The sequence below is a fragment of the Macaca thibetana genome, chromosome X, assembly GCF_024542745.1.
Source record: "Macaca thibetana thibetana isolate TM-01 chromosome X, ASM2454274v1, whole genome shotgun sequence".
NCBI lineage: Eukaryota > Metazoa > Chordata > Mammalia > Primates > Cercopithecidae > Macaca > Macaca thibetana.
This window is the reverse complement of record NC_065598.1, coordinates 1,895,589-1,917,255: the sequence shown is the minus strand read 5'-3', so window position 1 is coordinate 1,917,255 and position 21,667 is coordinate 1,895,589. Positions and strand designations below refer to the sequence as shown.

The following is a 21,667-nucleotide window of genomic DNA, read 5'->3' as shown; positions in this document are numbered from 1 at the left end:
CCGGTCGGGACTCCCTGGGTGGCAGGTTCACTCGTGGTTTGCAGGAACCTGCGTTGCATTTCTTGGGGGATGCGACTCAGAGACGCCTGGACGCCCGAGTGGAAACGCGTCAGCCTCGCAGGTCCTAGAACAGATGCCACAGCGCCTGGGCCTCCTCTCTCGTTTGTTTCCTGCACTCTGGAGAGAGAGGAAAGAGAAGGGGAGCCATTGCGCCACCACCCACTGCTGCCACAGCCACAGCCACAGCAAGACGCACCGCGGAGAGGCCGCGTCTGGCCGCCTCCTGCTGTTCCCGAGCTGCGAGTCTGACCTTCCCAGCCCCGCCTGCGTCTCCAGGGCCAAATAAAAAGCAGATCGAGCTGGGACCAAGTTCAGGTCGGGGAACTCCCGGGGTCTGCAGCCTCAGGCCTGCTGCGCTCCCGGCTGCCCGGAGCTCCGGGCCCGTTTGGTGGGGAGTTGGGGGGAAATATTCAGAGAAGGGCCGGGATAGGAGGCTGCAGCTCGGTGTGGGGCTGCAGGAGGGGTGCAAAGGCGAGGAGCAGCTCCTGGGGTCCTCGCTCCTCTGCTGTGGGGCCCCCAGTCCCGGCGGGCGGACCGCGGAGAGCGCTGTCCCGGATCCGGAGATTCGCTGCTTCTTTGCAACTGCGGGACCGCAGCGCGCGCGCGCTCCAGGGACCAAGCACCCCTGGAAACTTGGGTCAATGCAACCAGGGCGGGTCCCTGGAGGGGGTGTGGGGGGTGCCCAGGAGCCAACAGGGGTGTTGAAATCCCCCTGCGGCCGCCTCCTTTTGTCCCGGACCGTTCCCTCGTCCTGAGAACAAGGGGGACCTTCCCACATTGTTTGTTTGTTTGTTGGTTGGTTTTGTTTGATTTCGTTTCCGAGTCTGTTTCCACCGCAAACAGAACTGGGAGGGTGGAGAGGAGGGGACAGGAGGATCGGACGCCCAGGACTCAGCAGCCCCCGTCCGTCCGAGCAGGGTTTGCAGGAGGCGGTGACCGCGCTGGGGACGCCCGGACGCGAGGCCACCTCCGGGGCGCGCTCAGGGCTTGGTGAGGTCGGTTGTGGAACTTTCCTTTTCTCTTGCAGAGACTTTTTCCTTCTTTCCTTCTTTCCTTCCTTCCTTCTCTCCTTCCTTCCTCTCTCTTTTCCTCTTTCTTAGTTTTCTTTTTCCTTTTTTGTCTTTCTTTCTTCTTTCTTTTCTTTCTTTCTTCTTCCTTCTTTCCCTCTCTCTCCTTCTTTCCTTTTTTCCTTCCTCTTTCTTCCTTCCTTCCTCTCTTCTTCTCCTTCTTAGTTTCTTTCTCTTTCTTTCTTTCTCCTTCCTTCCTTCCCTCTCTTTCCTTCCTTCCTTCTTTCCTTCTTTCCTTCCTTCCTGTCTCTCATTTTTGTCTTTCTTAGTTTTCTTTCTTTCTTTCTTCCTTTCCTTTCTTCCTTCCTTCCCCCTTCCCCTTCCCCTTTTTCTTCCTCCCTCCCTCCCTTCTTTCTTTCTTTCTCTCTTTCTTTCTTTCTCCTTCCTTCCTTTTCTTCCTTTTCTTCCTTCTTTCCTTCTTTCTTTCTCTCTCTCCCTCTTTCCTTCCTCCTTCTTTCCTTCCTTCCTTTCTCTTTTCCTCTTTCTTCATTTTCTTTTTCCTTTTTTGTCTTTCTTTCTTTCTTCTTTCTCTTTCTTTCTCTTTCCTTCCTTCCCTCCCTTTCCTTCCTTCCTTCTTCTGTTTTTCTCCTTCTTAGTTTCTTTCTCGTTCTTTCTCTTTCTTTCTGTTTCCTTTTCTTTCTCTTTCTTTCTTTTTCATTCATTCTTTCTTTCTTTTTCTTTCTTTCTTTCTTTTTCTTTCTTTCTTTCTTTCCTTCCTTCCTTCCTTCCTTTTGTTTCTTTCCTCTTCCTTCCCCCTCCTCCTCCCCCTTCATCCTCCCTCCTCCTCCTTCTTCTCCTTCCTCGTCCTCCTTCTCCTCCTCCTCCTCCTCCTCCTCCTTTCCCTCCTCCTCCGTCTCTGCCATTTCTCGCTTTTCCCCTTTGCACTTTTATCCGCAGTCCTTGCTTTTGTGTCTCTCCTAACTTTTCTGAAACCTGATTCTTTCGGGGACACTTGACGACGTGCGTTTCCTACAGGGAGGCAGCCGCGTTCGAGCAAGATCTGGTGAGATGTGAAAAGTTTGTTCTCCTCTGCCTGGTGTGCTGGTCTCTCTCTCTCTGTGTCTGTGTGTCTCTGTCTGTCTGTCTATCTCTGTCTGTCTCTCTCTCTCTCCCTGTCTCAGGGAAGCATCAATAAAATCTCAAACAAGCACCCCCTTGTGCACAGCTCAGGCCAAGGGAGGCGCAGACCCCCCTTCTGCCTACAGCCGCCTGCTCTGTGAAATATCAACGCCGTGTTTCATCACGTCCGCCCCGTCTGCAGACCTGAGCTGCTGCGGCCTTCGACGGCATCTCGAATCCGCCACGAGAAACGTGTGTGGTGGAAAAAGTTCCTGCCTATAGATTTCTCAAACACACGATCATTCACGCACATAGTAGGTGTCTCGTGCCTCTGCCGTTAAAGGGAAGCACCGGGAGAGAACCGAAGCTCTGGGCGAGAGAAGGGAAAGGGCTTCAGGTGAGAGGCGCGAGGTCAGCGCTTGGAGTTGGAGTTTTACACACACGTGAGGCAGGGACGTGTCTCGTGACTTCAACGTGCTGGATTTCAAAGCCGTTCGCCGGCCACGTGGCCATTACAGTTCAGGCTTCGGTTGAACAAGGGCCTTTGAGTCATTTCCCTGAGGCTGAGGGGCCTTGAACGACCCCAGCTCCTGCCTCTGCCGTCCTCATTCTCGTTCCTGGAGGCTGGAGACCCTGGTACCGCGGAGCTTCCTACGGGGCAAGGGGTGCAGGTGGCAGCCAAAGGCAGCCGGGCTGGGTGCTGCGGTTCTTACCGTCCTCCCCTGCCAAGGAACCGCGGGTCTGGGACGGCCTGGGCCCCACGGGACCCCCAGGAAGACCTGGTGCTGGGACTGGGAGAAGACAGCTGGGCCGGGACGAGGGAGGGTGTGTGAGCGACACAGAGAGCAGCTGTGACGGGTTCACCGCACGGTCCCTGGGGACCCGTCTCCCAGCCGAGGAAGAGACGGGGACGGGGAGGCCGTCAGAACAGTGACCCGGCCGCGGAGGACCCCGCAGAGGGTTGTTCTAACCCAGAGACCATTCTCCAAATCTGTCTGTCTCAGTCTCACACACACGCCCCCCCACCCCACCATCACTGCTGTCCCCCCACTGCTCTGCCGTCTCCCACAAGCACAGGGCTCAAGTGTCATCCTGGGTCCCCAGGGCCTGCTGGGGAGGAAGACGAGCCCTGGGGTCATGGGAGGAAGGACAACCGGGAAAGGGGCTCCTCCCGGGCACGAACCGGCCTCCTGGTGCCCGCGCCCCTGCTCACCCTCCCGGCCTCTCCCCCCGACGACTCTACCGGCGCGGCGCCTTTTTGCATAATACATGGAACTATTTGTAATTCTCTGTGATATCTCCAGGCCCCGCTTTGATGGGAGGGCGCGGTGACAAAGCCCTGTTTGTTGAGCTTCCAGGAGCTTCTCTGCCTTGGGTTTTGAAGTCTGGGGAGGTGGCAGCTCCCGAATGATGGGGACCAGGCGGTGGGTGCGTGGGGGGCAGAGTGACCCGGGAGGAGAAGGGGGAAGGAGGGGAGAGGCGGAAAAGGGGGGAGGCAGACGGAAGGGGAGGTAGGTGGAGGCAGAGAGGGCAGGGGGAAGAGGGAGAGGGAGAAGGAGGCAGAGACTGAGCAAGTCAGGGAGGGGGAGAGAGAGAGAGAGGAAGAAGGAAAGAGGGAGATGGACGGGGAGAAATATGCAGGGGAAGAGGGAAAGGAAGGAGGAAAAGAGAGAGAGGGAGGGAGGAGGGAAAGGGGTAAAGAGGAAGGAGAGAGGATGTGGGAAGCAGAGAGACAGGGGCAGACAGCGGGCCTGGGGGCCAGGGGTCTCTGGGAGGGAGGGAGGGAAGGAAGAAGGAAAGGACACAGGGTTAGGGAGGGAAGCGTGAGGAAGAAACGGAGGAAGAGAGGGAGGGAGAGAAAAAGGAAGGAGGGAAGGAAGGGGGAGGAAAGAAGGAAGGAAGGAGAAGGAAGGAAAGGGAAGGAAGGAAGGAAAAAGAGAGAGGAGGAGAAAGGAGAGGCAGGAGAAAGTAGAGAGGAAGAAAGACAAGAGAGGAAGGGAAAGGGGGAGGAAGGAAGGAGGGAGGGAGGAAGGGAGGGATGGAGGGAAGGAAGGAAAAGGAGAGAAGGGAGGAGGGGGAGGGAGAGAAAGAAGGAAGGAGGGAGGGAAGGAGGGAGGGAGGGAAGGGGGGAGGGGGAGAAGGAAGGAAGGAAGGAGGGAGGAGGGGAGGGATGGAGGGAAGGAAGGACGGGAGGAGGAGGGAGAGAAGGAAGAGAAGGAAGAGAAGGAAGAAGCCGAGCGAGGGAAGGAGGCAGGCAGGGAACAGGACGGCGGTTTCTCTGGCTCCTCAGCGCCTCCCCCTTCCCCTCAGCCCGTGAACCCCCAACGTGAACCTGACCTGGGCTGCTGGGGGCCCCTTCCCTGCTCCCCAGTGTCCGGGAAAAAGACTCACTTTCTTTCCACGGAACGAGCCCAGGGCCCGGCTCCCGAGCGCCAACCCTGTGGGCGCCTTCGAGGCTGGGCGGTCCCCGGAATCTCCCTCAAAAAACGGTTAACGGAACCTGTCCCCAAAATCACACCTTCCTCAGGAGACTCCCCAACTCCAAACGCGATGGGAGAAGGAAAGTGAGGGCATGTTACAGAAAGAGAAAGAAAAGAAAGAAAGAGAAGAAAGAAAGAAGGAAAGAAAGGAAAGAAAGAAAAAGAAAGAAAGAGAAAGAAAGAAAGAAAGAAAGAGAAAGAAATAAAAGAAAGAAAGAAAGAGAAAGAAAGAAAGAAAAAGGAAGGAAGGAAGGAAAGAAAGGAAGGGAAAGAAAAGGAAAGGAAAGGAAGGAAGGAAAGAAAGAGAAAAGGAAAGAGGGAAAGGGGAAAAAACCTCCACTTTATTTGTAGAAGGTCCTGGGCAGGAACCGTGGCGCGTTTGGTTTCCAGGACTTGGAAAACGAATTTCAGATCGCGACGGCCAACACCGGCTTCCCCTAAAGCGCATTCAATAGCCACAGCAGGAGCACATCCCGCAATGAAAACCACAATCAGAACTATTTTTCCCCCCCAACCCCAGTAAATACCCCAGACGCCAGGGTGACAGCGCGGCGCTAAAGGGTGGACGCCTCGCTCCGGGGTCTCCGGGGTCTGGCGCGCGCGGAAAGAATCGATGTTTTACGAACCGGATCTCCCGGGGACCTGGGCTTCTTTCTGCGGGCGCTGGAGACCCGGGAGGGGGCCCCCGGGGAATCCTCGGCCTCCGCCACCGCCTCCCAGGCGCCCGCGTCCAGGTTTGGAGACACCCGGCCCGTGTTCTTCTCCCTTTAGGGGATCCCCCAGCTGCGTGCCATCTCACCATCCCTCCATCCAAGCGCGCGCCGCCACCAACTTGGAGCTCATCCTGTCCCAAGATCGCGCGTCCCCGGCTCGCCCGGGTCCCCTCCGCGTCTCGCCATCTCCGCCCCGGTGCGCCCCGGGCGCTTCCTGGAACGATCCAGGCTCCGGGGCTCGGCTCTCCTCCACGTCTGTGTGTGTCTCTCTCTGTGGAGGAAAAAGCTGGAGTTTGCTTTTCTTCCAGCCACGGAAAGCACGCGGGGTAACCTGTGTGTGTGTGCGGGGGGGGGGGACTCGGGCGCCTCTGCGACCCCCTCCTGCGCGCGCGGGCGGTCTCCCTTCCCAAAATGGGATCTTTGCCTCTTCGCACCAAGGTGTCCGGACGCCAAACAGTGATGAAATGAGAAGAAAAGCCAATTGCGGGCGTTGACGGGGGGTGGGGTGGGGTGAGGTGGGGTGGGGGAGACACAGCGTCTCTGCTTGTGCGTCCGCCGCGGAGCCCGGAGACCCGTAATTGCACCAGACAGGCAGCGCACGGGGGGGGGGGGGGCTGGGCGAGGTCGACGCGTATAAATAGTGAGATTTCCAATGGAAAGGCGTAAATAACCGCGGTGGTGATCCACCCGCGCGCACCGGGCCGTCCTCTCCGCGCGCGGGGAGACGCGCGCGCACCCACCCGCCCCGGCTCGTCGCCAGCCCCCGGCCCCCAGCCATGGAAGAACTCACGGCGTTTGTATCCAAGTCTTTTGACCAGAAAAGCAAGGACGGTAACGGCGGAGGAGGCGGCGGCGGCGGCGGAGGCAAGAAGGATTCCATTACGTACCGGGAAGTTTTGGAGAGCGGACTGGCGCGCTCCCGGGACCTGGGGACGTCGGATTCCAGCCTCCAGGACCTCGCGGAGGGCGGCGGCCACTGCCCGGTGCATTTGTTCAAGGACCACGTAGACAATGACAAGGAGAAACTGAAAGAATTCGGCCCCGCGAGAGTAGCAGAAGGTAAGCTCGTCTGCGCGCCGGCGGCTCCGGGGGGCCCCTCCTGGGGTTCGGCGCCTCCTCGCCACGGAGTCGGCCCCCCGCGCGCGCCCCTCGCTCTGCACATTGGCGGCGCTCGGATCGCCAGGGTAAGGCCCGGGCCAGCCAGGCTTTGCCTAAGAAAGAAAGGAAGGGAGGAGAGGACCCGGCCGGAGACGCGGGGAAGGCTCCGGGAGACCCGCCAGGGGTGGTGGGTGGGAGGTGTCGGGGAGAGGGGGACCCAGGGAGGGTCGGAGCGGGGGCCGCGGGGGTGGACTCCGACACGGGAGGGTCCCGGGCTGGGGTGGATCAGGCTGGGCCGGAGGGCCTGAGATTTCTTTTTCAGTTTTTCCTTTTTTTTTTTTTTTTTTGAGACAGAGTCTCGCTCTGTCGCCAGGCTGGAGTGCAGTGGCGCGATCTCGGCTCACTGCAACCTCCGCCTCCCGGGTTCAAACGATTCTCCTGCCTCAGCCTCCGGAGTAGCTGGGATGACAGGCACCTGCCACCACGCCCGGCTCATTTTTGTGTTTTTAGCAGAGACGGGGTTTCACCATGTTGGCCAGGCTGGTCTCGAACTCCTGATCTCAGATGATCCACCCGCCTCGGCCTCCCAAAGTGCTGGGATGACAGGCGTGAGCTCCCGCGCCCGGCCTGGGGCCCTGATTGCTTAGGATGTGGATTTGTGTCTCTGCCTGCCTGGCTTGTATTTACGGTCCCCCAGACGCAGAGAGGAGCTGTCTCCACGCGCCTTCCCAGCGCTCAGCGCCTGCCCGGCTCCCCCAGATCGCGGGGAGACTCGAGGCTGCGCGGTAGGAGACGGGAAGGCCCCGGGTCAGCTCGCTTCTGTGTCCTTTAAGGAACACTTTCTACATATATATATATATATATATATGTGTGTATATATATATATATATATATTTTCCTTTGAACCTCGAGACTTGTCTTTGGTGAAAACTGTTTGGATCCATCAAATCCACTCCGGCGCCCGCAGGTGGCCGGGGATCTGGATGGGGCGCGAGGGGCCCGGGGAAGCTGGTGGTTTTCGCGGCACGTCCTCACTCAAGGCTGTCAGAGCGCAGCCGGTTGTGCGGGGGGCGCAGACCGGGCCCCGGGGCTCCCCTCTGGCCGTTCTTCCTGAAGCCCCAGGGGCGCATCGCCCCGTGTTGCAAATCAAGGAGTAAGAGGCTCCGGCAGAGGGTCTGGACCTGTGGATCGCTGTGCAAAGACTGGGCGCCGTACGTCTTAAGAATAAAATGGGCTGTAGCTGTGTCAGAGGCGCAGCTGGAGACGGCTATAGGAGTGTCTATCCCGTTTCCGGTACAAAGAGGCAGAAAATCGAGTCTGGGCTTTGGCTGATACCCAGAGTTAAGGTGCGAGGGTGCATCCCCCAAAGGTAATTCTTCCTGAGACTCTGGGGGGCTACTTGCTCTCCCGGACCCTATATCTTGGGTGTCGAGTGGCACCGTTCTAGGGGAAACAGCCTTGTCCTCGTAGGATTGACCAGATCCTGCTTCCCGAGGTCCTGACTTTGTCAAAGCACAAAGCTGGCTACGGTTTACAAAGCAGTTCCCGGTTTCCCACCGTCTACGAGGCAGGAGCTCGGCCTGTCTTATCTTAAGGGGTCGTCCCTGCACACTGCTACGGGGGGCACCCAGCGCTTTAATTCATATAGAGAGAGTTGGCCTTGCTGGACCCAAGGCTGGCAGCGACTGGAGGGCCTGCATTTAATTTAAGAGGCTGTGCAGTGCGCAGCAGGCCGGTTCTGTGGCGTTGCTTTTTGCCTGTCCTTCCCAGACACTGATTTCCTCTTCTCGCCTCCTCTCTCTTCTCCCCCTGGCCATGCACCGGGGAGAGCAAAGTATCCTCCAGGTCTTTCCAAAGGGAGAGGAAAATAAAGACCAGGCCAAGGACCCAGGGCCCCAGGAGAGGAGACACAGAGAGTCCCCGCTACCCTTTGCCCTTGGCTGGGTGCGGAAAGACCGCCGGGGCAGGACTGCAACCCGTCCTGGTATTTCTTCATCAGATCCACGTTAAGGGGAGGTCGGAGGGCAGGGGAGATGGTCCCCGTGGGAACCTAGAGTTTTTGGGAACAGCGCGTCCCCGCTGAGCCTGGGATCCCGTGGCTTTTGCAAAGCCTGCCCACGCTTGAGGACTTTGAAGGCCAATTTGTCAGCTGGGCTCCATTCCTGGCGTTTTCAGACTGAGAGAAAGGAAGCAGGGAGAGCCGGGGCCGTCTCCAGGAAACGATTCACTTGGGGGAAGGAACGGACTGTTCTTACAGGCACGTGCCTTTCAGGAGGTGAAAGAAAATGTGAATTCCGTGTTGGGATAAGTGTCTAGGACTGAATCCAGCTCGGGGGGGGGGGGGGGGGGGCCCTGGCGTGGGTGGTGGAAGGAAGGAAGACAGAACAGGGTACTTGCATTTACCCTGTTCCCTTGTAGACACGTTGGATTTGTCAGCTTTGCAAGGTTCTTGGGCGCAGTGGCTTGTTGGAAACTGTGTCCAGGCTGAATTTCCAAATGTCAGCCCCTTACCCTTGGCACCAGGGGACATGGAATTAGGGCGTGGGGTGCTTTTAATCTGTGCCCAGCAGGCCCAAGATAGGAACAGAGGGCCGTTGGAGATGCCACTTCCACCAGCCCTGGGTTGCAGGGGAGCGAGGGAGACACGTTTTATTTAAACCCCGGAGCTTGGTCAGGGGCGGAATGTCTAAAAAATTGGGAAGGAAAGTCTTTTCGCCTGGAAACGCTTGAGGGTTGACTTTTCAGCCCTTCTGACTCCCCCCCCCCCCCCCCACCCCCTGCAAATACAGACAGGTCACCGTTATTGGAGACGAGAAAGTGCCATTTTTGGCACCCTCGTGGGGTGGGTGCCCAACCGCGCGCGTGTAAGTAACTGGGAAGGAAAGACTTCGGTGCACACGGTTCACCCCCAGACGCGGTGTTGCATTCGGGTACTCGGATACGGTTCTGCTGTGCTGGTCAGAAATAGGCTCCGGGTAGGGGCTCCCAGCTCCGGCAAATCCCAGAGGGACCCCCAGCCCCGCTGAGCTACAGCGGTGGCGATGGCGTCTCTCCGTGGGTCTAGAATCTGCCACTCGCCCCGGGCCCTCCCCGTGTCCTTCTCGGGCGCCCCGCGCGGGGACCCCGCCGTTTGCAGTTCTTCCTCAAATTCTTTCCCTTAAAAATAGGATTTGACACCCCACTTTCAAAAAAAAAAAAAAAAAAGGTTAGGTTATGTCAACAGCGGCGAAGTGGATAATTGAGGAAACGATTCGGAGATGAGGCCGAGAAAACGACGTTCCTGCAAAGCCCAGGTTGTTGGGAAAGAAGCGAGTCTTCTCTCCTCGGCTTTTGCCTTGGGGACCCCACGCAGATTTTGCGTAAATGCGCATTGGTTTTCGAGGCCCCCCCTTTCCACCAAAAGAGGAACGAAAGGGTTCGCCACGTTGCGCAAAACCGCCCCGCACTGCGCGCCACGCTGCCTGCGCGGAGGACCCCGCGGGCCGTGCTGGGGGAGGCGGGCGCGGGCGGAGGGGACCCGGGGAGCCTTTGGCGAGGCGCTCCCGGCCTCAGCCCTGTGCCCTCCGCCCGCCACGCAGGGATTTACGAATGCAAAGAGAAGCGCGAGGACGTGAAGTCGGAGGACGAGGACGGGCAGACGAAGCTGAAACAGAGGCGCAGCCGCACCAACTTCACGCTGGAGCAGCTCAACGAGCTGGAGCGACTCTTCGACGAGACCCATTACCCCGACGCCTTCATGCGCGAGGAGCTCAGCCAGCGTCTGGGGCTTTCCGAGGCGCGCGTGCAGGTAGGAACCCCGGGGGCCCGGAGCCATGGCCTGGTCCTCGGGAGCGCACGGGGCCCGCGTACAGCCACCTGCGCCCGCCCGGGCCGCCGTCCTGTTCCCTGAGCGCGGGGAGGTTGGGGTGTGGGGCGGGTTGGGGTTCCTGGGCTTTTGGAGACGCCTGAGGCCTGGAGGATGGGTTCATTGGATTCGTTTGCACCAAAGGCAAACAAATATACACACATGTATGTGTTAGACAAATAACAGATAAATATATATGCTATATAAATATATATAGTATAGATGATATAGATTTGATTGTCCTTGGTGCAAACAAACCCAGCGAACGCGTATATCGGCCCCCTGATTCCCTTCGGTTCCCGTGGGGTTGGTTCTGGGAACCAACACATGCAAAGAAAACTTTCCCTCGGTTTTACTTTAGGAGAGGAAGCTACAGATACGTTTCAGGCAGAGCGTTTTACAAGATCTTTCATTTAAAAAAATGTATCTGTTGGCCCCTGATTCCTTCGCGTCTTCCCGTGTGGTTGCATTGAAAAGGCTTTTGCGTAGGATGAACGGAGAGGGGTGCGCTCTGTTCCTAGGCGGTCAGAAATAGGGTCCTCTCCTTCCTCCTCTTTTAGCCCCGCTGTTTCTGTCTCCCTCCTCCCCTCTCCAGCCTTGTCCTGTGTTACACACCCTCCCCTCCTCCCTCCGGCTCTGGGGAGCGCAGGAGCACGTTGGGCATCTGGATGAGCGCAGACCATTAGCGGGGCACGGGGGCTCCCCAAGGAGCGCGCTAATTCACGGTGTCCCATCAGACCAGGCACCAGGGGCGGGGTGGGGGGGCCTTGGGTGTGCGCAGAGGGACTCGCGGGCAGCGGTTTCCTGGGCATTGTAAACATTCAGTTAAAGGTATGAATTTAATTTTCTGGGTGCTGGTGGGAGAGTCTCCAAATGGCTTTTTTTCCAGCCCCTGCCTGACAGGGCAGCTTCCCCTGGAAGGTCAAGTCCTCTAGTGCTTTCTCCTGGTTCTGGGCAGGACAGAAGGGCCGAGAGAGAGAGAGAGAGAGAGAGAGAGAGAGAGAGAGAGAGAGAGAGAGAGAGAGAGTGAGTCAGGATCTCCGGACCCTGGGGAACCCGTTCAAAAATAAATGAAATTAACATTGCCGACCAGGGAGAGACCGATTACAAAGCCAAAGGCGTTCAAAAGCAAAGACACCAGCCGTTCAAAGCCCAGTCCCGTAGGATTGGTTATGAGATCAACACATTTCAAACATCGCTTTCCCTGGATTTTTGCTTAGGAGACGAAGGTACAAACGCATTTGATGCAGAGCGTTTTACAAGATCTTTAATTTAAATATGTACGTATACACACACACAGACATATATATATTTATATATAATATATATATTTATATATATATATATATATATATATATATATATATATATATATATATATATATATATATATTATATATATATATAAATATAATATATATAATATAAAATATATATATTTATATATATAAAATATATATATATATATAAATATATTATATATAAATATATATATAAAATATATATAAATATATAAATACATGTATAACATATATATAAATATATATATATATATTTATGTTTTGGTCCCTGATTCCCTTCGCTTCCCGTGGCATTGGTTATCCAGCCACCCCATTCAGACACAAAACTTGAGCGGACGAAGATACACGTGTGTTTGATGCACGGTGCGTTGTACAAGCTCTTTCACTGAAAAAATATAGTTTGGCTCCTGATTCTCCTCCGTCTTCCCATGTGGCTGCCTTTAAAAGGCCTCCCTGGGATCCTGAGGATTCAATAAACACTCCCCAGGCCTCTTGACTGAGAACCGTAGTCCCCCCACCGCCAAAAAAAAGATACTGCCCAAGACAGGGAGATGCTTTGGTGATTTGGAAGGACCGTGTCCCTTCTCAGGGCGTCTGCGGCCTCAGTGAGGGAAGGAAGCTGTATCAATAGAGGGGTTTCCTCGCTGTCCACCCCTCTCTCAGAAGATGTATTGGACGGCCCGGTGTAAATTAATGAAAAGATTAAAGTTTTGCTAAAGGGGACACATCAAGTTTATGTCATCTCCTGGTGTGTGTTGTGCCTGGGATCCGTCAGTGCATCCCCGGCCCTTGATGTAGTGTTTCTATAAAAATAAATTACTTGTAATTGAATTCCACACTATTTCTTTCCGTAGTCTATTACCGACTCGCACCTCAGTTCAGTTGCAGAGAATTGGTGGGTGGGGTGTGTGTACAGACCCCGAGAAGGCCCTAAAATAAAGACAGATGGGGGAGAAGCCGGGGGTTATATGGACTCAGGGGTCACATGAAAATTTAACGACGGTAAATAATAATAAAAACAAACATGGGAATAGGATAAAAGACATCATTTTCTCTCTCTCTCGCCGCAGGGAAAAATCATCGTAGGGTAAAGGCGGGCAGGCCTTGGAGTCGTCATAAAAATCAATTAGTTCAAACACGGACGTCCCGTGGAAGTCGTGATGGTGGAGGGGACGGGGACGGGGGAGGGAGAGAAAATGAACTAGATTTTAATCCCGTCTCTTCGTGAATTGTTGGATAATCTCTTTCAGGACAGCCCGTCCCGTGCTGTGAGCGGATAGAGTTTCCATTTAGGGTGGAAATTTGCTGTAAATAAATTGAGCATCCGATGGAAGCTGTTCCCGATTAACCTTTTATTTTTAGCGTCGCCCCTGCAAAGTCACATCACCCAGCTGTCAGGGTTCTAATGGAAACTTATGAGACCACGGCGAGGGGCGGGTGGTAATTTAATTACAACAAATATCTGTGGGTTTATGGCGCAGAGCTAAATTAAATGTCATTATTCACTGTCTGTAATGGAAATCAAAAGGACATCGCGTTGCGGGCGTGGGTGAAGGAAAAATCAGCGAGCGGTCCCTTAATGAAGAAATAACTGTCTAAACCAGTGTCACACACTTCACTTACCATATTCAGGCCTAATTGGAATTGATCGTGAATCACTCCAAGACTGATTTATTAGCACTTAACGCGGCAGCTAATTCATCACTTTTATTCTTCATCATCTTTTATTTTCCCCCCCTCCCCGTGTTGAACGAGGCTTTCCAGGTTTCAGTAGGATTTTGTTTTTGTTTGTTTGTTTCAGTAGGATTCTGTTTTTGTTTGTTTGTTTGTGTTTGTTTCAGTAGGATTGTTTTTGTTTTTGTTTGTTTCAGTAGGATTCTGTTTTTGTTTGTTTGTTTCAGTAGGATGCTGTTTTTTGTTTGTTTTTTAAACGCCCTGCCAGAGGCTTTAGGGGGTCCGGCTGGCTTCCCGGACCGTGTACGAGGCAGGTGGAGAGTACTGGGAGCATTGACGGACACACTGGCAGTCACTTGGAGGTGGGGGTCTGAAGTGACTCTGGACACAGGCTTTGGAAAGGGGGAGAGAGCAATTGTTTGTGAATTTCAGCCTCAGCCGCAGGCCGGGACCTTTTTTTGGGGGAGGCGATGAGGCAGGATGTGACTTTGCTGGGACACAGGATAAAGTTTTCTAGGAGCGCTGCAGCCCCCGGGAGGGCCCACATTGGAAGGTGGGCGGGAGGCTCTGTCTTGGGTTCCAGACCAAATGCATGTGGCCGTTGTGTAGACTCCCGGGTGCAGGTGCACCGGCTCCCCCCGGGGCCCTGCACAGTGTGGGTGTGGTGGCTGTGGACCCAGCACGTGTTTTGCTCACAACAGTGTCTGTGTGAATTATTTGTCTTGGGCAGTGACTGCCGTGTCCGTCAGGGTGCAGGTGGAGCTGCCACAGAAAGCCTGTTAGGAGGAATGAAGCGACTCAGACTGTCAGGAAGGTGGCCGTGGGGGAGGGGATGGGGAGGCGTCCAGATTACCAGGCCTAGGCTAAACTCCTTGTATTCCCCAGCTGGTCTGTCTGTGGAGGAGGGGACTGTCAATACTGGGAGAGCGGTGGGGGCTTGTAGGAGGTGACAGGGGACGGAATTCGCCCCCAAATATTAACATGAGACCTGTGAGAATTTCTCCAGCCTCCGGAGGGTCCCCGGCTCTGTTGCACTCAACGTCTTCATAGCTTCCCCCAAGACTCAGAAGTCCTCAAAGTGACAGAACGCCCCTATATGGCAAAGCCTGCTATCCTTGGGGTTCCTCTCTGGGATGTTCGTAACCGTTGGCCATATGAGTGGGACCCCTTCAGCTCCCCAGGGCTCCCAAGGAGGCTGAGGAAGGCAAGATATTTTCTGGGCTTGGTGTATCCAGAGTTAGATTGGAGAAGGGGCTGGATTTGGAGCCCTTTGGCCATCTGGTGGCCCCTCTACCTTGGTGGCTAAAGTCTGCAGGTGGCAACTCGCGTTCTCCTACAGGGTGTACAGAATGCTGGAAAGTTCCAGAGTCCACTTCCACTGTCTCAGAACTCACTTGTTCAACTTCAGTTCATCAGTGATAATGGACGGGTCTCACTTAGGCAGGGCAGGGAGAGCTTAACATTTTCCAGTTCTAGGCCGGGTGCGGGTGGCTCACGCCTGTCATCCCAGCACTTTGGGAGGCTGAGGCGGGTGGATCGCCTGAGGTCAGGAGTTCGAGACCATCCTGGCCAACATGGTAAAACCCCGTCTCTACTAAAAATACAAAAATTAGCCTGGCGTGGTGGCGGGTGCCTGTAGTCCCAGCTATTTGGGAGGCTGAGGCTGGAGAATTGCTTGAACCTGGGAGGAGGAGGTTGCAGTGAGGCGAGATTACACCGCTGCACTCCAGCCTGGATGAGAGAGCAAGAGTCTATCTCAAAAACAAAACCGAATTTCCGGTTCTAGGCCGCGATTCAGGCTCACACCTGTAATCCCAGCACTTTGGGAGGCTGAGTTGGGTGAATCACCTGAGGTTAGGAGTTCGAGACCAGCCTGGCCAACGTGGTAAAACCCCATCTCTACTAAATATACAAAAATTAGCCGGGCGTGGTGGCGGATGCCTGTAGTCCCAGCTATTTGGGAGGCTGAGACTGGAGAATTGCTTGAACCGGGGAGGTGGAGGTTGCAGTGAGCCGAGATTGCACCACTGCCCTCCAGCCTGGATGAGACAGCAAGAGTCTGTCTCAAAAACAAAACAAAAAACAAAACCCAATTTCCAGTTCTAGGCCAGGATTCAGGCTCACGCCTGTCATCCCAGCACTTTGGGAGGCCGAAGTGGGTGGATCGCTTGAGGTCAGGAGTTCGAGACCAGCCTGGCCAACGTGGTAAAACCCCGTCTCTACTAAAAATACAAAAATTAGCCTGGCGTGGTGGCGGATGCCTGTAGTCCCAGCTATTTGGGAGGCCGAGACTGGAGAATTGCTTGAACCGGGGAGGTGGAGGTTGCAGTGAGCCGAGATCACACCACTGCCCTCCAGCCTGGATGAGACAGCAAGAGTCTGTCTCAAAAACAAAACAAAACCCAATTTCCAGTTCTCGGCCAGGATTCAGGCTCACGCCTCTCATCCCAGCACTTTGGGAGGCCGAAGTGGGTGGATCGCTTGAGGTCAGGAGTTCGAGACCAGCCTGGCCAACATGGTAAAACCCCGTCTCTACTAAAAATACAAAAATTAGCCTGGCGTGGTGGCGGGCGCCTGTAGTCCCATCTATCTGGGAGGCTGAGGCTGGAGAATTGCTTGAACCCGGGAGGTGGAGGTTGCAGTGAGCTGAGATCGCGCCACTGCACTCCAGCCTGGGTGAGAGAGCGAGACTGTCTCAAAAACAAAAAACAAAAATCAAAATACAAAAAAAAAGCAAAGCCCAGTTTCCAGTTCTAGGTAGCCAGTTATGCAGGGTTGGAGACGGAGGGGCGGTGAGGGACTGGGGACCCCCATCGGTCGCTTCTGGACTCCCAGAGGTGCGAAGTGCTTGGTTCATCCTCACAGGAAGGGCGTCCCTGGCGAGGCTGGGCTGGGCGCCGAGGGTCCCACATCTCTTTCTGCTTCCCCCACAAGGTTTGGTTCCAGAACCGGAGAGCAAAGTGCCGCAAACAGGAGAATCAGATGCATAAAGGTAAGCGTTGGGACTGGGGGGACCTGGAGCTGGGGGCGCCTGCTTGAGGATGGATGGGGGGTAACGAGGTGCTGGCTGCACCCAGGACCACCACAATGACGCCTCCTCCCTTTCGCCACAGGCGTCATCTTAGGCACAGCCAACCACCTGGACGCCTGCCGGGTGGCACCCTACGTGAACATGGGAGCCTTAAGGATGCCTTTTCAACAGGTAGCTTGGTTTTTCTTCCTCTGAAGATCCCCAGGGACCCGCCACGCCCTCCCCTTTCCCCTACTTGCTCGCCCCTCCCTGCCCCTGCAGACTTCTCAGTTGACCCCCAGAAAAAAAAAAAAAAAAAAAAATCAGTGGCTTTTCCAAGGAGGTATTTACAGGCACCTTGACACGTAGTAAATCAGGCTGGACCCGGCGCGGTGGCTCAGGCCTGTCATCCCAGCACTTTGGGAGGCCGAGGCGGGTGGGTCACCTGAGGTCAGGAGTTCGAGACCAGCCTTGGCCCACACGGTGAAACCGCGTCTCTACTGAAAACACAAAACGTAGCCGGGCGTCGTGGGGTGCACCTGTCATCCCAGGTACTTCGGAGGCTGAGGCACGAGAATCACTTGAACCCGGGAGGCGGAGGTTGCAGTGAGCGGAGATGGCGCCGCTCCACTCCAGCCTGGGGGACAGAGTGAGACCCCAGGGCTCCGACTCAAAACAACAAAAAAAATCAGGCTGTTAAAACTCAGAGACCTTTTGGGAAAGTGAACACACACAAGCCCAAAGGGAAATCTTAACAAAAACCAGAGGGGTGACAAGTCCCACTCAGTCAGGCCCCCCCCCCCCCCCCCCCCCCCCCGCACCTGGCTTGCTGTCTGGTTAAGAACGGTGGGGGATGCCTGCGCCTGGATACCAGAGATGGGATACGCATCCACTCCCTTTTCACCACCACCCCCGAGTGTCCGAGGGTCTGGGGCGTCTGCCTGGACCCTGGCCCCTGGCCCGGGCTCTGCATACCCTACTCAGCTCCCCGCTGACTTTGGAGTGAGCAGCAGTTTGGGTTCCCAGCGTGGATTTGCGGCTTTCAGGGAGTGTCCGGGGGGGGGGGGGTCGGTCGCGGAACCCAAGCGTCCCAAGGGGGCCCCCTGCTCTGGTTTAGTGTGGGGGTGGCATGGGGGGAAGCGGGAAACTGTGTGGAAGGAGGGGTGCACGGTCCCAGGACGAGAGAGCGCAGCGCCCACGTGCGCCCTGCCTGAACGCAGCCCAGCGCCTCTGCGCGCCCCTTCGGTCCCTAATCTGGGGATCGGGACCATGCGGGAACGGAGTTGGGGGGCTCTGGCAGGGCGGACGCGTGGCCTCTGTTCTTGACCGTTTGATCCCAAGGGGACAGCTGGGGTTTGTATTTGGGCGCGTGTTTGGCGAAGGGCTGCAGGTACCACCCGTCTGGCCGCAGCCTCTGCTGGCTGAGGGTGCAAAGGCTTGGGGGGGGGTGGCGGTGGGGAGTGGAAGGTCTAAAAGCCTAAATCATAAATTAACGACTCAGAAATGGACCCCGAGCGCTGGTCGCCACGAGCTATCCAGCTCTCCATGGCTCAGGCCCGAAGGAGACCGGTCCGCATCCCTCCGCGGTTCTCCTCTCCTGGGACTTGGCCTCGAGGTGGGGGAAAGGGGCCCACTTCTTCTACCGTCTCTTGCCGACGGCAGGACCCAGTGAAATTAGGCCGTTGGAGGCCTCAGGCCTGCCTGGCTTTGCGCACCGGAGCCTTGGGGACCTGGTGTCCCGGGAGAGCCTTGGGGATCTGGTGACCCGGGAGAGCCTTGGGGACCTCGTGACCCTGGAGAGCCTTGGGGACCTGGTGTCTCGGGAGAGGCTTGGGGACCTGGTGACGTGGCAGAGCCTTGGGGACCTGGTGTCCCGGGAGAGGCTTGGGGACCTGGTGACCCGGGAGAGGCTTGGGGACCTGGTGGCCTTGGAGAGGCTTGGGGACCTGGTGTCCCGGGAGAGCCTTGGGGACCTGACGTCCTGGGAGAGGCTTGGGGACCCGGTGGCCTCGGAAAGGCTTGGAGACCTCGTGTCCCGGGAGAGCCTTGGGGACCTGGTGACCCGAGAGAGGCTTGGAGACCTGGTGTCCTGGGGAGAGCCTTGGGGACCTCGTGACCCTGGAGAGCCTTGGGGACCTGGTGTCTCGGGAGAGGCTTGGGGACCTGGTGACCCGGGAGAGGCTTGGGGACCTGGTGTCCTGGGAGAGGCTTGGGGACCTGGTGTCCCGGGAGAGGCTTGGGGACCTGACGTCCTGGGAGAGGCTTGGGGACCTGGTGACCCGGGAGAGCCTTGGGGACCTGGTGATCCAGGAGAGGCTTGGGGACCTGACGTCCTGGGAGAGGCTTGGGGACCCGGTGGCCTTGGAAAGGCTTGGAGACCTCGTGTCCCGGGAGAGCCTTGGGGACCTGGTGGCCTTGGAGAGGCTTGGAGACCTGGTGTCCCGGGAGAGCCTTGGGGATCTGGCGTCCCGGGAGAAGCTTGGGGACCTGGTGTCCCGGGAGAGGCTTTGGGACCTGGTGACCTTGGAAAGGCTTGGGGACCTGGTGACCCGGGAGAGCCTTGGGGACCTGGTGTCTTGGGAGAGCCTTGGGGACCTGACGTCCTGGGAGAGTCTTGGGGACCTGGTGTCCCGGGAGAGGCTTGGGGACCTGGTGACCTTGGAAAGGCTTGGGGACCTGGTGACCCGGGAGAGCCTTGGGGACCTGGTGTCCTGGGGAGAGTCTTGGGGACCTGGTGACCCGGGAGAGCCTTGGGGACCTGGTGGCTCAGGAGAGGCTTGGGGACCTGGTGACCCGGGAGAGGCTTGGGGACCTGGTAGCCTTGGAGAGGCTTGGGGACCTGATGTCCTGGGAGAGGCTTGGGGACCTCGTGACCCTGGAGAGCCTTGGGGACCTGGTGACGCGGCAGAGCCTTGGGGACCTGGTGATCCAGGAGAGCCTTGGGGACCTGGTGCCCTGGGGAGAGGTTGGAGACCTGGTGTCTTGGGAGAGGCTTGGAGACCTGGTGTCCTGGGGAGAGCCTTGGGGGCCTGGCGTCCCGGGAGAGGCTTGGGGGAGCCTTGGGGACCTCGTGACCCTGGAGAGCCTTGGGGACCTGGTGACCCGAGAGAGGCTTGGGGACCTGGTGTCCCGGGAGAGCCTTGGGGACCCGGTGGCCTGGGAGAGGCTTGGGGACCTGGTGTCCCGGGAGAGCCTTGGGGATCTGGTGACGCGGCACAGCCTTGGGCCAGGGGAAGGAGCACAGTCGGGTGTGGGATGGTTTCCAGGGCTGGAGAAGGGGCGACGCTCCCTAGGGGAGAAGAGGCACGTTGTGGATTTCGGGGGGGTGGTTGGGACGGGGGAGGCCCCCCAGACCCCAGCTTGAGCGCTCACGCCACCGGGTCCGCTCCTGCAGGTCCAAGCTCAGCTGCAGCTGGAAGGCGTGGCCCACGCGCACCCGCACCTGCACCCGCACCTGGCGGCGCACGCGCCCTACCTGATGTTCCCCCCGCCGCCCTTCGGGCTGCCCATCGCGTCGCTGGCCGAGTCCGCCTCGGCCGCCGCCGTGGTCGCCGCCGCCGCCAAGAGCAACAGCAAAAACTCCAGCATCGCCGACCTGCGGCTCAAGGCGCGGAAGCACGCGGAGGCCTTGGGGCTCTGACCCCGCCGCGCAGCCCCCAGCGCACCCGGACTCCCGGGCTCCGCGCGCCCCGCCTGCACCGCGCGTCCTGCACTCAACTCCGCCTGGAGCTGCTCCGTGCGCCCCGGGAGCTCCTGCAAGAGGCCCGGGGAGGAGGCTCCCGGGACCGTCCACGCGCGACCCTCACGGAGACGGTGCAGAAGGCGGAGCGCGTGAGCGGCCGTGCGCCCTGCTCGGGCCTCTCCAAGGCTGCCCGTGCGTCCTGGGAGACCCTGGAGAAGGGTCAACCCTGCCTGGCTGCGTCTTCCTCTGCTCTACCCTATGCATGCGGTGAACGACCCAAAACGTGTGGAAGATCCTAGAGTCTGTGAACCTGCAAAGATCCCGGGGCTGGTCTCCGATGAAAAGGCCGCGTGTCTTCGTTGCCAACGGTTTTCTTTACCTCCATATACTCCTTCCTTCGTCCCAAGAGCTGTGTGGATTTGAATGTGGACTTTGGAATCCCAGGAGGCGGAGGGGGCCGGGCTGTCCTCCCACGGCCTCCCCCCCCTCCCCCAGCATCCCAGAGGCAGCAATAAGGGAACAGTTTTGTGGCTGGTGTGGCTGAGGACGTGAACCGGGGGGACTTGGAAGGGGAGGGGAGGGAGATTCGAACCTCCCACGTTGTGACTCCCACGTTCCGAGGACCACGATGCTGATGCTGGTGACCACGTCTGGTCCCACCTCACTGGGAAGAGTGGGGAGGCCTGGTGCCCTCGAACGGGCCACTTGACACCTTTTTCCAGTATTTGCTTCCCTCACTTGACTGCGTTTTGTTTTTTGTTTGTTTGTTTGTTTGTTTTTGTTTGGGATTTGCTTTTCTGCTGTTTTACAGAATTCAGACGCGTCATGACTCGCCCGAGAGACGGACGCGCGGTTGGAATCCTAAAGCAGCATTAACTTTAATAACATGGAATGACGTGCAATACTATATAAAGATAATAGATTAAAAAATAATAATAAGAATAAGAACCGTAAGGCGTTGCCTCTTCTCGCAGCGCTGGCCGCCCTGGCCACCGAGGGGTCCCGTTGCACAAATCATGAGTGTGGACATCGCCCTGGGCCCGGTGCAAGGGTGGGTTTGTGTGTCTAAAGGGGACGAAAGGGAGCAGAGGATATAGTGCCTGAGTATCAGTTTGGTACCTGAGCTGTTGTGTCTGGTTGGGAAGCGTCAAAGTTAAGGGAGAGATCCGGAGACTTTCAAGGTTTTTGCAGACGTAGGCGGTTCCAGGTTTTTGTCTTTCTCTTCTACTCCATCTTCTGCATTTGGCCAGTTTCTTCTTTTGTTTCTTCTGTTTTCTTTTTTGTTTGTTTGTTTGTTTGTTTGTTTTGGAGACAGAGACTTGCTTCGTAGCCCAGGCTGGAGTGCACTGGCTCCATCTCAGCTCACTGCAACCTCCGCCTCCAGGGTTCAGTCTCCCGAGTGGTAGCCGGGACTACGGCCATAGGCCACCCACGCCCGGCTGATTATTTTGTGTTTTTAGCAGAGACGGGGTTTCACCGTGTTGGCCAGGCCGGTCTCGAACTCCTGACCTCAGGCTATTCTCCTGCCTCAGCCCCCCCCAAGTAGTTGGGATGACAGGTGCACCCGCCACCCACGCCCGGCTAATTTTTTGTGTTTTTAGCAGAGATGGGGTTTCACCGTGTTGGCCAGGCCGGTCTCGATCTCCTGACCTCAGGGGATCTGCCCGCCTGGGCCCTCC

The 21,667-nt window shown here is 57.0% G+C and overlaps 1 protein-coding gene across 1 annotated transcript; it reads left to right on the top strand.

The window, feature by feature from the left end:
- The first annotated feature begins 6,155 nt into the window (after positions 1–6,155).
- Positions 6,156–19,946, top strand: LOC126946857 (short stature homeobox protein). Its single transcript, XM_050777574.1, has 5 exons — positions 6,156–6,438; positions 10,056–10,264; positions 16,231–16,288; positions 16,410–16,498; positions 19,701–19,946. Exons 1-5 carry the CDS (start codon positions 6,156–6,158, stop codon positions 19,944–19,946), a joined length of 885 nt encoding a protein of 294 aa, XP_050633531.1.
- Positions 19,947–21,667: the final 1,721 nt, after the last annotated feature.